The 16,983-nt window shown below is 45.0% G+C and overlaps 1 protein-coding gene across 1 annotated transcript in view; it reads right to left on the bottom strand.

Moving 5' to 3' along the window:
- Positions 1–16,983, bottom strand: part of ATP10B (ATPase phospholipid transporting 10B (putative)) — a 385,358-nt gene that overhangs the window by 48,244 nt on the left and 320,131 nt on the right. The window contains 5 exon segments of the mRNA XM_070373041.1: positions 725–851; positions 6,650–6,759; positions 9,464–9,631; positions 9,634–10,063; positions 11,646–11,837. Of these exon segments, the coding sequence (XP_070229142.1) occupies positions 725–851; positions 6,650–6,759; positions 9,464–9,631; positions 9,634–10,063; positions 11,646–11,837 (1,027 nt within the window).

Raw genomic sequence — 16,983 nt, forward strand, 5'->3', positions numbered from 1 at the left:
AAACATAAATCTGTCCCTGCTTTAACTCCCCCTCTCCAAACCTTTAGCATACGATTTACATGGCCCTTCATAATCTACATCCTCCTGAGCTCTCTTACCTCAAATGTCTCCCTTACACTCCGTGGTCCAGCTAAGGCAGACCTCTAAGTCTCCGGCTAGCCCAGGCTTTCTCACCTCCAGACCTTCATTCAGGCCCTTCCCTCTTGTGGAACACCCTCCCCCTTTGATGAGCTCCCTTTCTCCAATCAGCTCAAGCCCTCCTGTGCCCTCCTTGGCTCTGCACTAGGTTGCCACCTTTTCCTTTGTGCTTCCACCCCACCAGCTACATCTCCCAGCCCCACTCTTGTCACACTCTGATGAAATTACTTATTTAATCATCAAGGGCAGGGTCCGTGGCTCTTGTTCCCTGTTGAAGCCACAATACCTAGCGTGCTACTTGGCATACAGTAGGTGCTCAATAAACATTTGATTGACTGGAGGAGAAGCAACCAGGCTTCCTCCAGCAGGGAGTGCAGGAATGCTCCCGGGCATCCTCGGGAAGCAGGATGTAGAGTCTGGTAGGATGTTGGCACAGCTCACTGGCGCCAAATGCCTGGAAGGGCGCCCCAGGGAGGCTCCTAATTGAGACACATTTGTAATAGTGTCAGAATCAAGGCCACGCACGCCATTTCCAGCTTGCAGCATTCCTTTTAAAAAATGTAACAATAAACTTATTTTTAGCTACCAAGTAAGGTGAGTTGATTCTCCAGATGCTGTGCTGTCTCCAAGAGAAGCTCATCTCTGTTGTTGAGGGATGCCTCAGCCTGACGCCGGAAACTGGCCCATCGCCTGAAGTCCTCTTCACTCAAGACCTGTGAGATGGGAAGAGGCTCGTTCACAACTCTGGGTGTCTCCTTTCCCTGCCCACGTGCTGGACCTCCTTCAGGCCAACTTGAGCTTCAGTATACAATTAGATGGGGCTTTCCCCTCCATGACTTTTTTTTTTAGATTCTTGAATTGATGAAGGATCTTCATGTTCCATTATCATCAAATGTCTGTTGACCCCTGTGATGCTCTGGGTACTGTAGATATAATAGTGATCAAGAAAGATAAGAGCCCTACAGACCTGGGCTGATATGCTAGTAGAGGGTAAGAGACATTATCTAAGTGAATAATTTAAAAGAATGGACCATCCCAAGGACTATACAGAAGACAAACAGCATGTGACTGGGTAGGGGGATAGCTGTGGGAAGAGGGGTTAGTTTTGTTTGGATCGCCAGGACCCTTAGACAAGGTGACGTACAGGCTGAAATCCAATGATGAGAAGTGTTCAGTCATGGGGAGAGGCAAGTTCAAAGGCCATGAAACAGCAGTGAACTTGCCTTTCTTTCTGTTCTTTGAACACAGCAGTTGGCTTAAGGATGGAGAGCCAGATGGAGAGGACCAGCGATGAGGCTGGAAAAGTAAGTAGCAGACAGGTCTTGTGTAGCCTGGTAGACTATTCCACTAGCTCCTGGAGGTGTCCAGTGGCTGAAAGAATCCAACTAGAGGACACAGGGGGCTTCCCTGGGAGCTCAGTTGGTAAAGAATCTGCCTACAGTGCAGGAGACCTGGGTTTGATCCCTGGGTTGGGAAGATTCCCTGGAGAAGGAAATGGCACCCACTCTAGTATTTCTGCTTGGAAAATCCTATAGACAGAGGAGCCTGGTGGGCTACAGTCCATGGGGTCGCAAGAGTCAGACACGACTTAGAGACTAAACCACCATCAGAGGATAGAGTTCCTCTTCTGGAGTCCATAGCATTTTAGACCCCTCTGTTGGCATTATACGCACACTGTCTGTTACAGTAATAAATGATTCTTTTGTCTAAGCATCAGATATTCTTTAATTTCCCACCCATGCATGGCACTGTGGGGAAAACAAAGGGGACACAGGTAGGTCTTTTGTTTTTGAGGAAGAACAGTCTTATCAGAGGAGGCGAAATAGAAATAGATAATTTCAATAAAATACAGGAAGTGGTAAGGTTTTAATTACAATCTATAGAGTAGAAAGTGCTAGTCACTGTCCCAGCATTACTTGTGTCATCTTAGTGAATCTCCATGACAACTGTATGAAGTAGGGAACACTAGCACCGTTTTACACATGAGAACATCCCAAAGCTCAGAGAGGTGAAGAACTTGCCCAAGGCCACATCACTGATAAGTGACTGGGACTTGTCCCAGGCCTGGCTTTAAAGTGGATGGTCTTAAACCTTATGGTGTACTAAGCACCACAAAGGTAAGGAGCCACTGCTCCTTCCCCTCATCCAAGGTAAGGAGCAGTGGCTATGCTTTGCTGGAGCAGCCGTGAAGAGATACCCCACGCCCAAGGTAAGAGAAACCCAAGTAAGATGGTAGGTGTTGCAAGAGGGCATCAGAGGGCAGATACACTGAAACCATAATTACAGAAAACTAGTCAATCTAATCACACTAGGACCACAGCCTTGTCTAACTCAATGAAACTAAGCCATGCCCGTGGGACAACCCAAGACAGGCGGGTCATGGTGGAGAGATGTGACAGAATGTGGTCCACTGGAGAAGGGAATGGCAAACCACTTCAGTATTCTTGCCTTGAGAACCCCATGAACAGTATGAAAAGGCAAAATGATAGGATACTGAAAGAGGAACTCCCCAGGTCAGTAGGGGCCCAATATGCTACCAGAGATCAGTGGAGAAATAACTCCAGAAAGAATGAAGGGAAGGAGCCAAAGCAAAAAGAATAGCCAGCTGTGGATGTGACTGGTGATAGAAGCAAGGTCTGATGCTGTAAAGAGCAATATTGCATAGGAACCTGGAATGTCAGGTCCATGAATCAAGGCAAATTGGAAGTGGTCAAACAAGAGATGGCAAGACTGAATGTCGACATTCTAGGAATCAGCAAACTAAAATGGACCGGAATGGGTGAATTTAACTCAGATGACCATTATATCTACTACCGCAGGCAGGAATCCCTCAGAAGAAATGGAGTAGCCATCATGGTCAACAAGAGAGTCCGAAATGCAGTACTTGGATGAAATCTCAAAAATGACAGAATGATCTCTGTTCGTTTCCAAGGCAAACCATTCAATATCACAGTAATCCAAGTCTATGCCCCAACCAGTAATGCTGAAGAAGCTGAAGTTGAACGGTTCTATGAAGACCTATAAGACCTTTTAGAACTAACACCCAAAAAAGATGTCCTTTTCATTATAGGGGACTGGAATGCAAAAGTAGGAAGTCAAGAAACACCTGGAGTAACAGGCAAATTTGGCCTTGGAATACAGAATGAAGCAGGGCAAAGACTAATGGAGTTTTGCCAAGAAAATGCACTGGTCATAGCAAACACCCTCTTCCAACAACAAAAGAGAAGACTCTATACATGGACATCACCAGATGGTCAACACTGAAACCAGATTGATTATATTCTTTGCAGCCAAAAATGGAGAAGCTCTATACAGTCAGCAAAAACAAGACCAGGAGCTGACTGTGGCTCAGATCATGAACTCTTTATTGCCAAATTCATACCTAAATTGAAGACAGTAGGGAAAACTACTAGACCATTCAGGTATGACCTAAATCAAATCCCTTATGATTATACAGTGGAAGTGAGAAATAGATTTAAGGGCCTAGATCTGATAGATAGAGTATGATAAACTATGGAATGAGGTTTGTGACATTGTATAGGAGACAGGGATCAAGACCATCCCCATGGAAAAAAAATGCAAAAAAGCAAAATGGCTGTCTGGGGAGGCCTTACAAATAGCTGTGAAAAGAAGAGAAGCAAAAAGCAAAGGAGAAAAGGAAAGATATAAGCATCTGAATGCAGAGTTCCAAAGAATAGCAAGAAGAGATAAGAAAGCCTTCCTCAGCGATCAATGCAAAGATATAGAGGAAAACAACAGAATGGGAAAGACTAGAGATCTCTTCAAGAAAATTAGAGATACCAAGGGAACATTTCATGCAAAGATGGGCTCGATAAAGGTCGGAAATGGTATGGACCTAACAGAAGCAGAAGATATTAAGAAGAGGTGGCAAGAATACACAGAAGAACTGTACAAAAAAGATCTTCATGACCCAGATAATCACAATGGTGTGATCACTGACCTAGAGCCAGACATCCTGGAGTGTGCAGTCAAGTGGGCCTTAGAAAGCATCACTATGAACAAAGCTAGTGGAGGTGATGGAATTCCAGTGGAGCTCTTTCAAATCCTGAAAGATGATGCTGTGAAAGTGTTGCACTCAATATGCCAGCAAATTTGGAAAACTCAGCAGTAGCCATAGGACTGGAAAAGGTCAGTTTTCATTCCAATCCCAAAGAAAGGCAATACCAAAGAATGCTCAAACTTCTGCACAATTGCACTCATCTCACATGCTAGTAAAGTAATGCTCAAAATTCTCCAAGCCAGGCTTCAGCAATATGTGAACCATGAACTTCCAGATGTTCAAGCTGGTTTTAGAAAAGGCAGAGGAACCAGAGATCAAATTGCCAACATCTGCTGGATCATGGAAAAAGCAAGAGAGTTCCAGAAAAACATCTATTTCTGCTTTATTGACTGTGCCAAAACCTTTGACTGTGTGGATCACAATGAACTGTGGAAAATTCTGAAAGAGATGGGAATACCAGACCACCTGATCTGCCTCTTGAGAAATGTGTATGCAGGTCAGGAAGCAACAGTTAAAACTGGACATGGAACAACAGACTGGTTTCAAATAGGAAAAGGAGTACATCAAGGCTGTATATTGTCACCCTGCTTATTTAAATTATATGCAGAGTACATCATGAGAAACACTGGACTGGAAGAAACACAAGCTGGAATCAAGATTGCCGGGAGAAATATCAATAACCTCAGATATGCAGATGACACCACCCTTATGGCAGAAAGTGAAGAGGAACTCAAAAGCCTCTTGATGAAAGTGAAAATGGAGAGTGAAAAAGTTGGCTTAAAGCTCAACATTCAGAAAACGAAGATCATGGCATCCAGTCCCATCACTTCATGTGAAATAGATGGGGAAACAGTGTAAACAGTGTCAGACTTTATTTTTCTGGGCTGCAAAATCACTACAGATGGTGACTGCAGCCATGAAATTAAAAGACACTTACTCCTTGGAAGGAAAGTTATGACCAACCTAGATAGCATATTCAAAAGCAGAGACATTACTTTGCCAACAAAGGTCCAGCTAGTCAAGGGTATGGTTTTTCCTGTGGTCATGTATGGATGTGAGAGTTGGACTGTGAAGAAGGCTGAGTGCTGAAGAATTGATGCTTTTGAACTGTGGTGTTGGAGAAGACTCTTGAGAGTCCCTTGGATTGCAAGGAGATCCAACCAGTCCATTCTGAAGGAGATCAGCCCTGGGATTTCTTTGGAAGGAATGATGCTAAAGCTGAAACTCCAGTACTTTGGCCACCTCATGCAAAGAGTTGACTCATTGGGAAAGACTCTGATGCTGGCAGGGATTGGGGGCAGAAGGAGAAGGGGTCGACAGGGGATGAGATGGCTGGATGGCATCACTGACTCGATAGACGTGAGTCTGGGTGAATTCCAGGAGTTGGTGATGGACAGGGAGGCCTGGCGTGCTGCGATTCATGGGGTCGCAAAGAGTCGGACACGACTGAGCGACTGAACTGAACTGAAGTGAAGCACCACAAAAGAGATGAAGAGCTCTGGGATTTATGGAGAAGAAACCACCTCTATTCTTTTTTAGACTCTTTTCCCATATAGGCCATTAGAGAATACTGAGTAGAGTTCCCTGTGCTATACAGTAGGTCCTTCTTACTTATCTATTTTATATACAGTAGTGTGTATATCAATCCCAATCTCCTAGTACATCCTTCCCCCTATTACCCCCTAATAACCATTAAGTATGAAAAGAATCTAAAAAAAAAAAGGATATATGTATATGTATAACTGATTCATTGTCCACCTGAAGCTAACAACATTATAAATGAATTATACCCTAATTAAAAAAAAATCACTTCTAACCATCTTGAAATGCATGCCCATTGTAGCTCCTCTATCTGATTTTAGGTGCTCTGGCTCTGGGATTCACAGCTCTTTGCTTGCCTTTCCTGTAGGGGCTTCAAACTGAAAGACCTGCAGGTTCCAGGGAAGGTAACCTACTTGAATCTAGCTGGGCCAAGGCCATGCGATAGAGAGTGGTAGGAACTATGACCAATCCTGGAGCACAGAAGAATATATTCCTCAGCAGGAATCTGCTGCTACCTGACTATAGTATTTGAAGCTGTTCAAGAATGGTAATCCAGTTTTCCAGATCCTCTACATTTTCAAGAGAAACCGCAAATCTAGATTTGTATGTGATCACATAAAATCTCCCAACTTCTAGATCTCAGCAAATGATGCAAATGGTAAGAGGATATTTAAAGGCAAAATTACAACATTAAAAAAATCATGAGTTATAGGTTACCAATTACATAGACAATGAAAAGCAGGGAACCACAAGGCCACACTGATAAGGAACCTTACCACTCAGATTTCGGTCCCAGCAAGATTGTCAAAAGTTGTGGGTCTGTGTGGTCAGGATAGCCAATTTTGAAAATATTAGAAGAACCAATATTGAGGATCTTCTAACAAGAAACAGAAAAGACACAAGCAGGGTTGGAGCCTTTCAGCCACTAAACGCAGAATTTATTCTTACCTTCTTGGCGATACACAGTGTTCGAAGGCCATCTCTTGCATACAAGTCTAGATGCCTCTGGGTCCGGGCTCGGATTTTCCTCATCTTCTTTTCCACATCAGTGTCACTCACTGTCAAATAGTCATTGTTCCCCATGAGGTCATGGACAAAATGCTTAGGGATCCTGTTTCTAACACCCTGGAGTCTTTAGAGGAGGAATTCCCTTATACCACCCCCACCCCCCCACACATACCCCTGTCACAAACACCAAGCTGCTCTTCCAGGCTGCCCTGCAAAGTGGTAACTCCATGGGTCCTTAAACTGTCCGCTTTCTATATCTGATCATCAAAAGTCTGGCTGAGAGAAGTACTATTTAGGGAAGTTAGGTGGCTTCAAGTATTGTTCCCAAATGCTTGTTTGTGGAAATTCCCTGACTGTCAAGTGGTTAGGACTCTGTGCTTCCAGAGCAGGGCCTATGTTCCATCCCTGGTTGGGAAACTAAGATCCTGTATACTGTGCAGGAAAAAAAAAGCATGGAAAACTCAAATACCTGTTTGCATCAGAATCACCTAGGAACTTAAATAGAGACTTGAGGGTCCATTTGAAGGCCTGCTGAATCAAAGAACAACAAGTCTTCCCTGTGACTAGTTTAGCCCTGAATAACCAGCTGTTTACATGTGTGCTAAGTTGCTTCAGTCATGTACAACTTTTTGGGACCCTGTGAACTATAGCCCATCAGGTTCCTCTGTCCATGGAATTCTCTAGGCAAGGATACTGGAGTGAGTTGCCATTTTCTACTCCAGGGGACCTTCCTAAATCCAGGGATCAAACTCTAGTCTCCTGCATTGGGAAGAGGGTTCTTTACTACTAGCATCACCTGGGAAGCTCCAACCAGCTGTTTGCTAAGTCTTAAAAATGCTATCCATCACCTGCTCTGTAATCTACTTTAGTCCTTATGGCAAGTTGCTTCCAAGATGAAGAGAGACCTAAATCTCATTGCTAAGTTCTTTACCATACTGGGTTTGCTGAGTCAGGCTTCAAAAAAATATTTTTTGGATTCCTATAAATCTAGCATGAAAAATATTTCATTGTGTAGCACAAAGTCCCCCTTTTGAAGTCCTATATAATACATTTCTCTTAGAAGAAATTTGTCTTTTTCGTTTGAAATTCCAGTACTTTTATCTATCAGATAAAAAAGAATTTTTCAGCCTGGGCTGGCGGTTATGGGACAGGATCGATGCCATCACCACTTCCTTCATCTGAGATATCACAGACATCCCTAATCAGTGGCAGCAGTTTGTAAGTCTAAGCTTGAAAAAAGCATCAGACTCCTTACCAGGGCTGGCTTGAGATCTTTAGTAACCTTAAGCAGTAAACAAATTTTATGCCCCGTGTCCATCCCTCCATATAATGCAAAATTAAAAGTACAATTCTTTACAGTAAGACAAGTATGAGGAAGTCCAATAAAGCTCTGATTTTTTTCCCTGATACTACTCTAAGCCTGCTTTTACGCAGTATAAAATCCCTTCAAGATGATTTTCTTGTTTTTCAGATGTTACTGGTTTCCAGATGCCTTAAGCACAATCTTTGTGCTTTGTCTTTTGGAGCACTATCTATGATGTTTTATTTTCAAAGACATCTGCTCCTGAGATTAAAAACACCTTTTGCCTTCTACCTGTGTACTTCTGAGTTTACTTTATTGCTCAGGCTACCAGGAACCTCAGGGTCAAATTGACTGTTCCAAAATTGTGCATATACTAAACCTGAGGTTATTTTCCCCCCTGTTTTGAAATCTTTGCTTCTCAAATCTCATAGTAACATCGTATATGTATCTTTTATTGGAGGCATCTCTCATCCGTTTTGGAATCAGGTGAGGAACAAAGAAATATCTCCAGGGCAGTGTGGAAAGCTGTTGTGCAGGAATGGAATGCTGTGGCTCCCCTGACTCCGAAACACCGAATCCACTTGCCTGCCAGAGTCTGGGGATGAAGACACTTAACTAGCTCCCTTCCCATTCTAAACGCTCATCAATCCCCATGAACCTCTTGGCTCTGATCCATAGCTGACAGTGAAGGAGGCACAGGGCTGCCTGGGCGATTCTGAAACTTGGCTGGAATCTCCTGTCCTGGGAGAATCATAGCCCCATAACTGTCTTCTCCTTGTTAGCAATCAGGAAGTGGCTACACACTAATTCATGCTGCTCCAAAATTGGACACTGAGAATGTAGGGACTTTGGAACATTTTTCTGGCTTGGAGCAAGTTAAGGAAAATCCATGTTGTGGGGGCTGGGGAAAGGGATGATAAAGAGCATCCCCTGAGGTTTCCCAGAGCAACTCGAGCCCAGTGCAGAATTCTGGTGGTGTGACAAAAGCTCTGAGCCAGGATTTAGGACACCTCCTCTAGGATTCACCACTAGTGAGCTGAGCTTCTTCTTTTACGTCACTTCCCTCTTCAGGTTCAGTTGGCTTCTCCCCAAAACTAAGAGTTAGGACCACAGTATTTTCTAGGGTATATTGACGGATGTCCTGGGGTGGGGGGTAATTTGTGTATGGAACATCCATGTTTAAATGAGTTTGGAAAATTAGGAACTGTGATAAATAAAGAGGTTCCTCTTGTTTAAATGCCTTTAACAAGCTCTGTAATTCTGCAGGTCATGGAGATGTGGAGAGCAGTGTGTTAAGGAAGATGCTATGAGGAAAACATCTCGAGGGCTTGTGTTCCAGCTGGGACCTGCTGGACTGAGTGACACCATAACTCAAGACCCCAGTTACCATTCCATGCCACCAGATAAACACCAGAACCCTCTCTGCTTGGACCCTGATGAGACAGACTCACTGCAGGCTGGGTCTTCCAGCAGGTCCATGATAACGCAGTCGGCACCCTTGGTGTAGACGACGATCTCACCGGTCAGCGGGTGCCTCACGACCACAGACATCCTCTTCCTGACAGAGTCGAACTCCAGGGTGCAGAGGACGTCAAAGGTGAGGCAGGTGCCCTGGGGCAGCGCACGGTCACTTGCTCGGGTGTCCGGGACACCAGTGTGAAGCTGTAGGCACGGGCAGCATGCACTAGGGCGGCCTCGTCAGGGCTCTCAGCCTCATAACAGAGCTCGGGACCAGCTAGGCTGAGGGCTGGGGCCTGCAGCACCTCCTCCAGGGAGGCCCTCGGCCCTGCCCCCAGGATGTCGCCCTGCTCCCACGTGCTGCTCTTGTAGCCACCATCAGTGGAATAGCCGCCGCTGCACACTGACCCGTCGTCTCTCTCTTCTGAGTCCGTGGTGGGGATGTTGGCCCCCAAGCTCTCCCCCAAGTCCATGTCGGAGGGTGCAGTGGATGAGAAGGACTGACTGAGGCTTGAAAGCTTCAACCTGTGGAACAGCTGCTGGATCTTCTCCAGGGATGTCCCCAGAGCCTTGGTCGAGGGTGGCATGGTGACCTTGAGGCAAAAGAGGAAAGGAGAACATGACTCTCCAGGTTGGGAAAACTATCGAGCTGCCTTATGGCAGAATATGAAGCTCATTTTGCAGAATATGAAGCTCATTTTGCAGTCATCCACTTCAATGATGGTGGGCAAGCCTCTCCCTTCTGTGAGCCTTGGTTTACCCAACTATAACGTGAGAGGGTTAGGCCACTGGTTTCCTTCCAGCCCTGACTTCCTAGGGATTGGTGGTGACATCCCACTTTGATCATGGGCCAAGCAAAGCAAAGGAGACAGAAGCCAGACTCAGGTTGCAGTTCACACGCCCTGAACCCTTATCATCACCTTGCCTGCTTTATTTTTGCACGCAGCATCTCACTTCATCCTCCCAGCAACAGTGCTAGGGGATCCTATCATTATCCCGACTTCTGGATGAGGAAACCAAGGCACAGCGAGACTAAGTGGGCTGTGATCACTCAGCTTGTAGGTGGCAGAGCTGGCTCTCACATCGGGGTCTGTCTGACTCCAGGGGCTTCTGAGCTACCTGCCAGCTGCAGCCTTCCATTAGCTTGAAAATTGAGAATTGGAGGGTATACTTCTTTCTTTCTTGAACATAGAACTTCTCAGATAATGCTTCCTGCCTCCCAAAGTTCCCTGCAGACCTCTGATTACTTGCTGACTTTTCAGGGTAGTTTAGAACCTGGGTGTAATAATAGGGGCTCTGGTTTGGTACCTGGATGAACCCTCTTTTTCTTGATTTTTGTGGCCAAGTGTTGTAACACCATTAGTCTTATTCATCACTTACAAGAGAGCTTGGGTGAGAGTATGTGGATAAAATAAATCTATCTTCAGTACTGAAAAATAACTCCAAGTATGCTGCTGCTGCTGCTGCTGCTAAGTCGCTTCAGTCGTGTCTGACTCCTAGGGACCCCATGGACTGCAGCCCACCAGGCTCCTCCGTCCATGGGATTTTCCAGGCAAGAGTACTGGAGTGGGTTGCCATTGCCTTCTCCAAACTCCAAGTATAGTCTTTTATAAATGGCCATCCAGCTGTGTTATCTCTAACTTTGCAAAACCTCACACAAGGTGTTCATTTTTTTTAACCCACCCTTTAAAAATCAGATACCAGTAAACCGTGATATTATGATAGAATCATACAGATGGTTCTGCCATGTATTCACCATATGTCCTTCATTAAGTTACTCAAGTTCTCTGAGCCACTGTTTCTTCACTTGCTAAATCCAAAGACATACCCCACAGGATTGCTGGGCCATAAAGATTAAATGATAGTGCAGGCGACGTTTGGCATAGAACCCTGCACATAGCAAGTGCTCAGTAAATATTAACTTTTAACGTCTACCCTGCAGACAGACACAAAATGTGAAACCTACACAGAAAACTCATATGGAACTTCTTATATTGTATTTAAAACATAAGGGGATTGAGGCCCAGAGAGGACAAGAGCTTTGTTCAAGGTCTCACAGTGATGACGTGGTGACAGTGTGACTAGGACCCAAGTGTTTTGCGCTATTGTGCAGGGTACCCCCTTCATGCCTGTGCTCCTCCCATCCATCCCACCCCCACCATCACCGGTCGTTACCCTCTGCCGGGGCTCGGTAGTCGTGGAGACCATGACAGAGTTGCAGATGGTTAAGGCAAGGAAGAAGTCAGCAACGGAGGAGGCAGTGGCAAGGGAAGGCTTGGGGGGTCTGCCCTCTGACAGGGTCTCCAGCCACAGAGCTGCGTCTCGCACCTTGGACAGGAGATTTTTATCTGGAGTCACGTCTTTTTCCTGGGAGAGAAAGGCTAGAGTCAGAGTTTTTCCTGAAGGGACTGGGGAGGAAGGCCCCCTGCAGCAGATTCGCTCATGCCCGGGAAAGGCTGATACAGTCCTCCGCGCATCCTGCACCCAGCATGTCTCCCCTACTCTGGGTCTGCTCACCTTAGAGTCTGATTTGGCTCCTTCTCTTCCCTCAAGCCCATGTGTCCATCAGTTATATAGACTCTGGTGGTTCTGCCCCCACAGCATCTTCCCATCATTTACCCCTCATTCCTGATGCTTCCAGCCAGGCTCAGACCCTCTAACCCTCCAGCCTGGGTTTCCACATGCATGCATGTGTGCATGCTTGCTCAGCTGCTTCAGTCATGTCTGATTCTTACAACCCCATGGACTGTAGCCCACCAGGCTCCTCTGTCCATGGGATTTTCCACGGAAGAATACTGGAGTGGGTTGCCATGCCCTCCTCCAGGGGATCTTTCCAACCCAGGGATCGAATCCACATCTCCTACATTGTAGGCAGATTCTTTACCATTGAGTCCCCCAGGAAGCCCTCTGGATTTCCAATTAAGCCTTTAAAGTGAGGTGACTGCCTTTCACCTCATTTAGTTTGAACCCTTCATATGTATATCACCCATACATCCTTCTAAGACACCATTTCCCTCAAGGTATTCTTGAGACTAAAAAATCTTCAGATCTTCACTGTGAACATGATCATTTCAGTCTGGCATCTAAATTGTTTCCCAGTTTGCATTTCTCCTGTTGATTTCCACCACTCTGCATGTGGTCCTTCAGCTCAGCCAGGTGGTCTGGTGGCTGCCTCCTGGGGGTATACTCCCCTCCTAGGCCTCTGATCCCACTCTTATGGAAGTGCTCTCCTGCCTACCCAAATCCTACCTGGACTTCATAACCATAAAAACTCCACGGGTTCATGAGATCTGACTCAGCCACAGTGAGTAATCTGTCTTCTGAGCCAGAAGCTTCAGCAGCAGCTTCTTGAACTGAGAATATCCACAGGAGTCAGGCAGGTAAGGTGAATGAGGGAACATGGCCGAGTTACAGATGAGGATGCTATGGGCTGGGGGAGTGGGGCTGTGAGACCCGGCAAGTCCCACCCCATCTAAAAGGGGGTGACTCTTCTGCTAGTAAAATGCTCCAAGGCTGGTGCATTTTGCTAAATCTCTGCATTTTTCAAAATAAAGTAGAGAATGATGTAAGGACTGTTTTTTTTTTTTTTTTTTTTTAAAAACTCTGCAGACTGGATCTGACTCATGGATTTCCAATTTTTTCACATCTTGGTTGAAACTGCCACTTCTTCCATCCCTCTAGAATTCACTACATATTGCCTATATTTTAAATTAAATTTTCTTATGTCCATGTTTAATCTCCCTAGAGATAAACCAAGAGCCTGAAAGATGGATTGCCTTTTCTATGAAGTTGTATCTTCTGGAACTCCAAAGATTGCGTGATGTGAAGCAGAAGTTCAATAAACACCAGCTCTTCATAGATATGACAAAAGCCATTCTGTAAAGACGTTTTTACATACAGCCATTTCTATCAATGCTCAGAGTTCACAGGCTCATTCAAGTTTAGAAGAGTCAATGATTGAAAAAGATGCACTGAGGGAATTTTGACTGATACATGCAGAGAGAAGACTGAGGGCCAATAAGCCGGCAAGTTTTACAAACTAGAACCCAAGTTGAAATTAAAAACATCCTGTGGGGCAGACTTAGAAAATGAACTTATGGTTGCCAGAGGGAAGGGATAGTTAGGGAGTTTGGGAAGGTCATGTACACACTACTATATTCAAAGTGGATAACCAACAAGGTCTACTGTAGCACATGGAACTCTACTCAATGTTACGTGCCAGGCTGGATGGGAAGGAAGACTGGGGGAGAATGGATACATGTATGTACGGCTGAGTCCCAGCGCTGTTCACCTGAACCTACCACAACATTGTTAATAGGCTATACTTCAATACAAAATGAAAAATTAAAAAAGAATCCTGTGGGGAAGAGTCCTCAGACTGTGTCTTCTCTGACTACCAACTGCAATTACCCCAGCGGTCAGATTCTAAGCTCCCTGGTCTGCTGGCATAGGTGAGCGTCACAGGGAGGAAGCACAGTGGGGCGTGGAGGTGCTGGAGAGATGAGATTCTGGTCTCCACCTGCACAGTTGATCAGGGGAAGCGGATAGGATGTGGAGTGCACACTCCAAAGAGCTCTAACCTTCATCTGGGGGACTCTCACAGAGCCACCACCTGCACTTCCATCTTGTTCATCCCATATTAAGAGGAGAGTTTCCTGCAAAGAACCTGTTTATGAAAAGGAAGAGCACTAGTAACACCGCATCATCTGCATCTCCTCTCACTGCCCTGTAATGAGTATATGGTGGGCCATCCGTACCATATGGTGTCTGTGCTTTCAGAAAGCGTAGGAAGGAGTGAGGACCACCTGTCCTCTCTGCCTTTGAGTGCAGCTGTCACAGCAGGAGCTCACAGTGATGGAGCTCATCCTACCTCTCCAGCAGGGTCATTTATGCATCTCACTGGGTTTTCACAGCCCCAACCAGAGATGAAACTAATCTCAACTGAAACCCAGAAGGATGGGCTGACTTGACCAATGCCACTCAGTGAGTCAATGTAAAGCCAGAATTGCACATCAGACCCCTTGATTGCTAGTCTAGGGTCTTCCTGTCTGTGGTCATATAGTAAAGTAGTATTCTCCCTTCATAATACTCCCATGCTGACTCCTCTAACCTTACTTCAGGGTCCCTCCAGTACCTGTCATCAGTTTACCAACACTGTTCAAAGAACTCTGAGCCAATTTATCCTAACAGTAATGAGAGTTCTTATCTGTGGAGTGTTTCTGATGGTCTGTACATCTGTCATCTCACTGCATCCCTGCAGCATGTTATCTATACTCTCAGACATTCAAGCTGGACTTAGAAAAGGCAGAGGAACCAGAGATCAAATTGCCAACATCTGTTGGGTCATAGAAAAAGCAAGGGAATTCCAGAAAAAACATCTACTTCTGCTTCATTGACTAGGCTAAAGCCTTTGACTGCATGGAGCACAACAAACTGTGGAAAATTCTTTTTTTTTTTTTTTAAATTTTATTTTATTTTTAAACTTTACATAATTGTATTAGTTTTGCCAAATTCTTAAAGAGATGGCAACACCAGACCACTTACTTGCCTCCTGAGAAACCTGTATGCAGGTCAAGAAGCAACAGTTAGAACCAGACATGGAACAATGGACTGGTTCCAAATTGGGAAAGGAGCGTGTCAAGGCCTGTATATTGTCACCCTGCTTATTTAACTTATATGCAGAGTACATCATCTTAAAATGCTGGGCTGGATGAGGCACAAGCTGGAATCAAGATTGCTGGAGAAATATCAATAACCTCAGACATGCAGATGATACCACTATTAAGGTAGAAAGTGAAGAGGAACTAAAGAACCTCTTGATGAAAGTTAAAGAGGAGAGTGAAAAAGCTGGCTTAAAGCTCAGCATTCAGAAAACTAAGATCATGGTATCCAGTCCCATCAGTTCAGTTCAGTTGCTTAGTCATGTCTGACTCTTTGTGACCCAATGGACTGCAGCACGCCAGGCCTCCCTGTCCATCACCAACTACTGGAGTTTACCCAAACTCATGTCCATTGAGTCAGTGATGCCATCCAACCATCTCATCCTCTGTCGTCCCCTTCTTCCCCTACCCTCAATCTTTCCCAGCATCAGGGTCTTTTCAAATGAGTCAGCTCTTCACATCAGGTGGTAATGGTATTGGAGTTTCAGCCTCAACATCAGTCCTTCCAATGAACACCCAGGACTGATCTCTTTTAGGATGGACTGGTTGGATCCCTTTGCAGTCCAAGGGACGCTCAAGAGTCTTCTCCAACACCACAGTTCAAAAGCATCAATTCTTCAGTGCTCAGCTTTCTTTATAGTCCAACTCTCACATCCATACATGACTACTGGAAAAACCATAGCCTTGACTAGACGGACCTTTGTTGGCAAGGTAATGTTTCTGCTTCTTAATATGCTGTCTAGGTCCCATCATTTCATGGCAAATAGATGGGAAAACAATGGAAACAGTGACAGACTTTATTTTCTTGAGCTCCAAAAATCACTGCAGATGGTGACTGCATCCATGAAATCAAAAGATTCTGGCTCCTTGGAAGAAAATCTATGACCAAACTAGACAGCATATTAAAAAGCAGAAACATTATTTGCTGCAAAGTTCTGTCTAGTCAAAGCTCTGATTTTGCAGTAGTCATGTATGGATGTGAGACTTGGACCATGAAGAAGACTGAGCATTGAAGAATTGATGCTTTTGAACTGTGGTGTTGAAGAAGACTCTTGAGAGTCCCTTGGACTGCAAGGAGATCAAACCAGTCAATCCTAAAGGAAATCAGTCCTGAATATTCATTGGAAGGACTGATGCTGAAGCTGAAGTTCCAATAGTTTGGCCACTTGATGAGAACTGATTCATTAGAAAAGATCCTGATGCTGGGAAAGATTGAAAGCAGGAAGAGAAGGGGACAAAAGAGGGTGAGATGGTTGGATGGCATCATGGACTCAACGGACATGAGTTTGAGCAAACTCTGGGAGATGATAAAGGACAGTAAAGTGCTACAGTTCATGGGGTCGAAAAGAGTTGGACATGACTGAGTGACTGAACAACAACAACCACTATTCTCCCAGTTACCTCTGCATTTCAAATGAAGAAAGTGCTGCCCAGGGAGATTAGGCATCTTGCCCAGGTCATATAGTCAGTTGATTCAAGAAAGTTCAACTCTAGAATTCATGCTCTTTAACCCCCATGCCAGGCAAGATCCCCCATGAGAAAGAAGTAGCCTTTGATTCTTGCTGACTGCTGGCATCTTTAGTGTCTGGCATCTCAGTGAGCTTGCATATCTAATCCTTAGGGCTCAGCAGACAGTCCACAAGATTATAAAGGGGATTATGGGGGTCTTTTCCAGAAAATATTTTATCTTTTTTTTTTTTTGGTGATGGTACATAAATGGGGTGCTTTTAACCCTTACCACAGATACCCAGAGTTGGGAACAAGCTTGGATGTCATCACAGCCAAATCCCCTATTTTCCTGATGATAAAACTGAGTGCCAGAGAGGAGGGAAGTGAACTTTTCAAGACTGCAC

This window comes from Bos mutus, chromosome 7 (genome assembly GCF_027580195.1).
Source record: "Bos mutus isolate GX-2022 chromosome 7, NWIPB_WYAK_1.1, whole genome shotgun sequence".
Lineage (NCBI taxonomy): Eukaryota > Metazoa > Chordata > Mammalia > Artiodactyla > Bovidae > Bos > Bos mutus.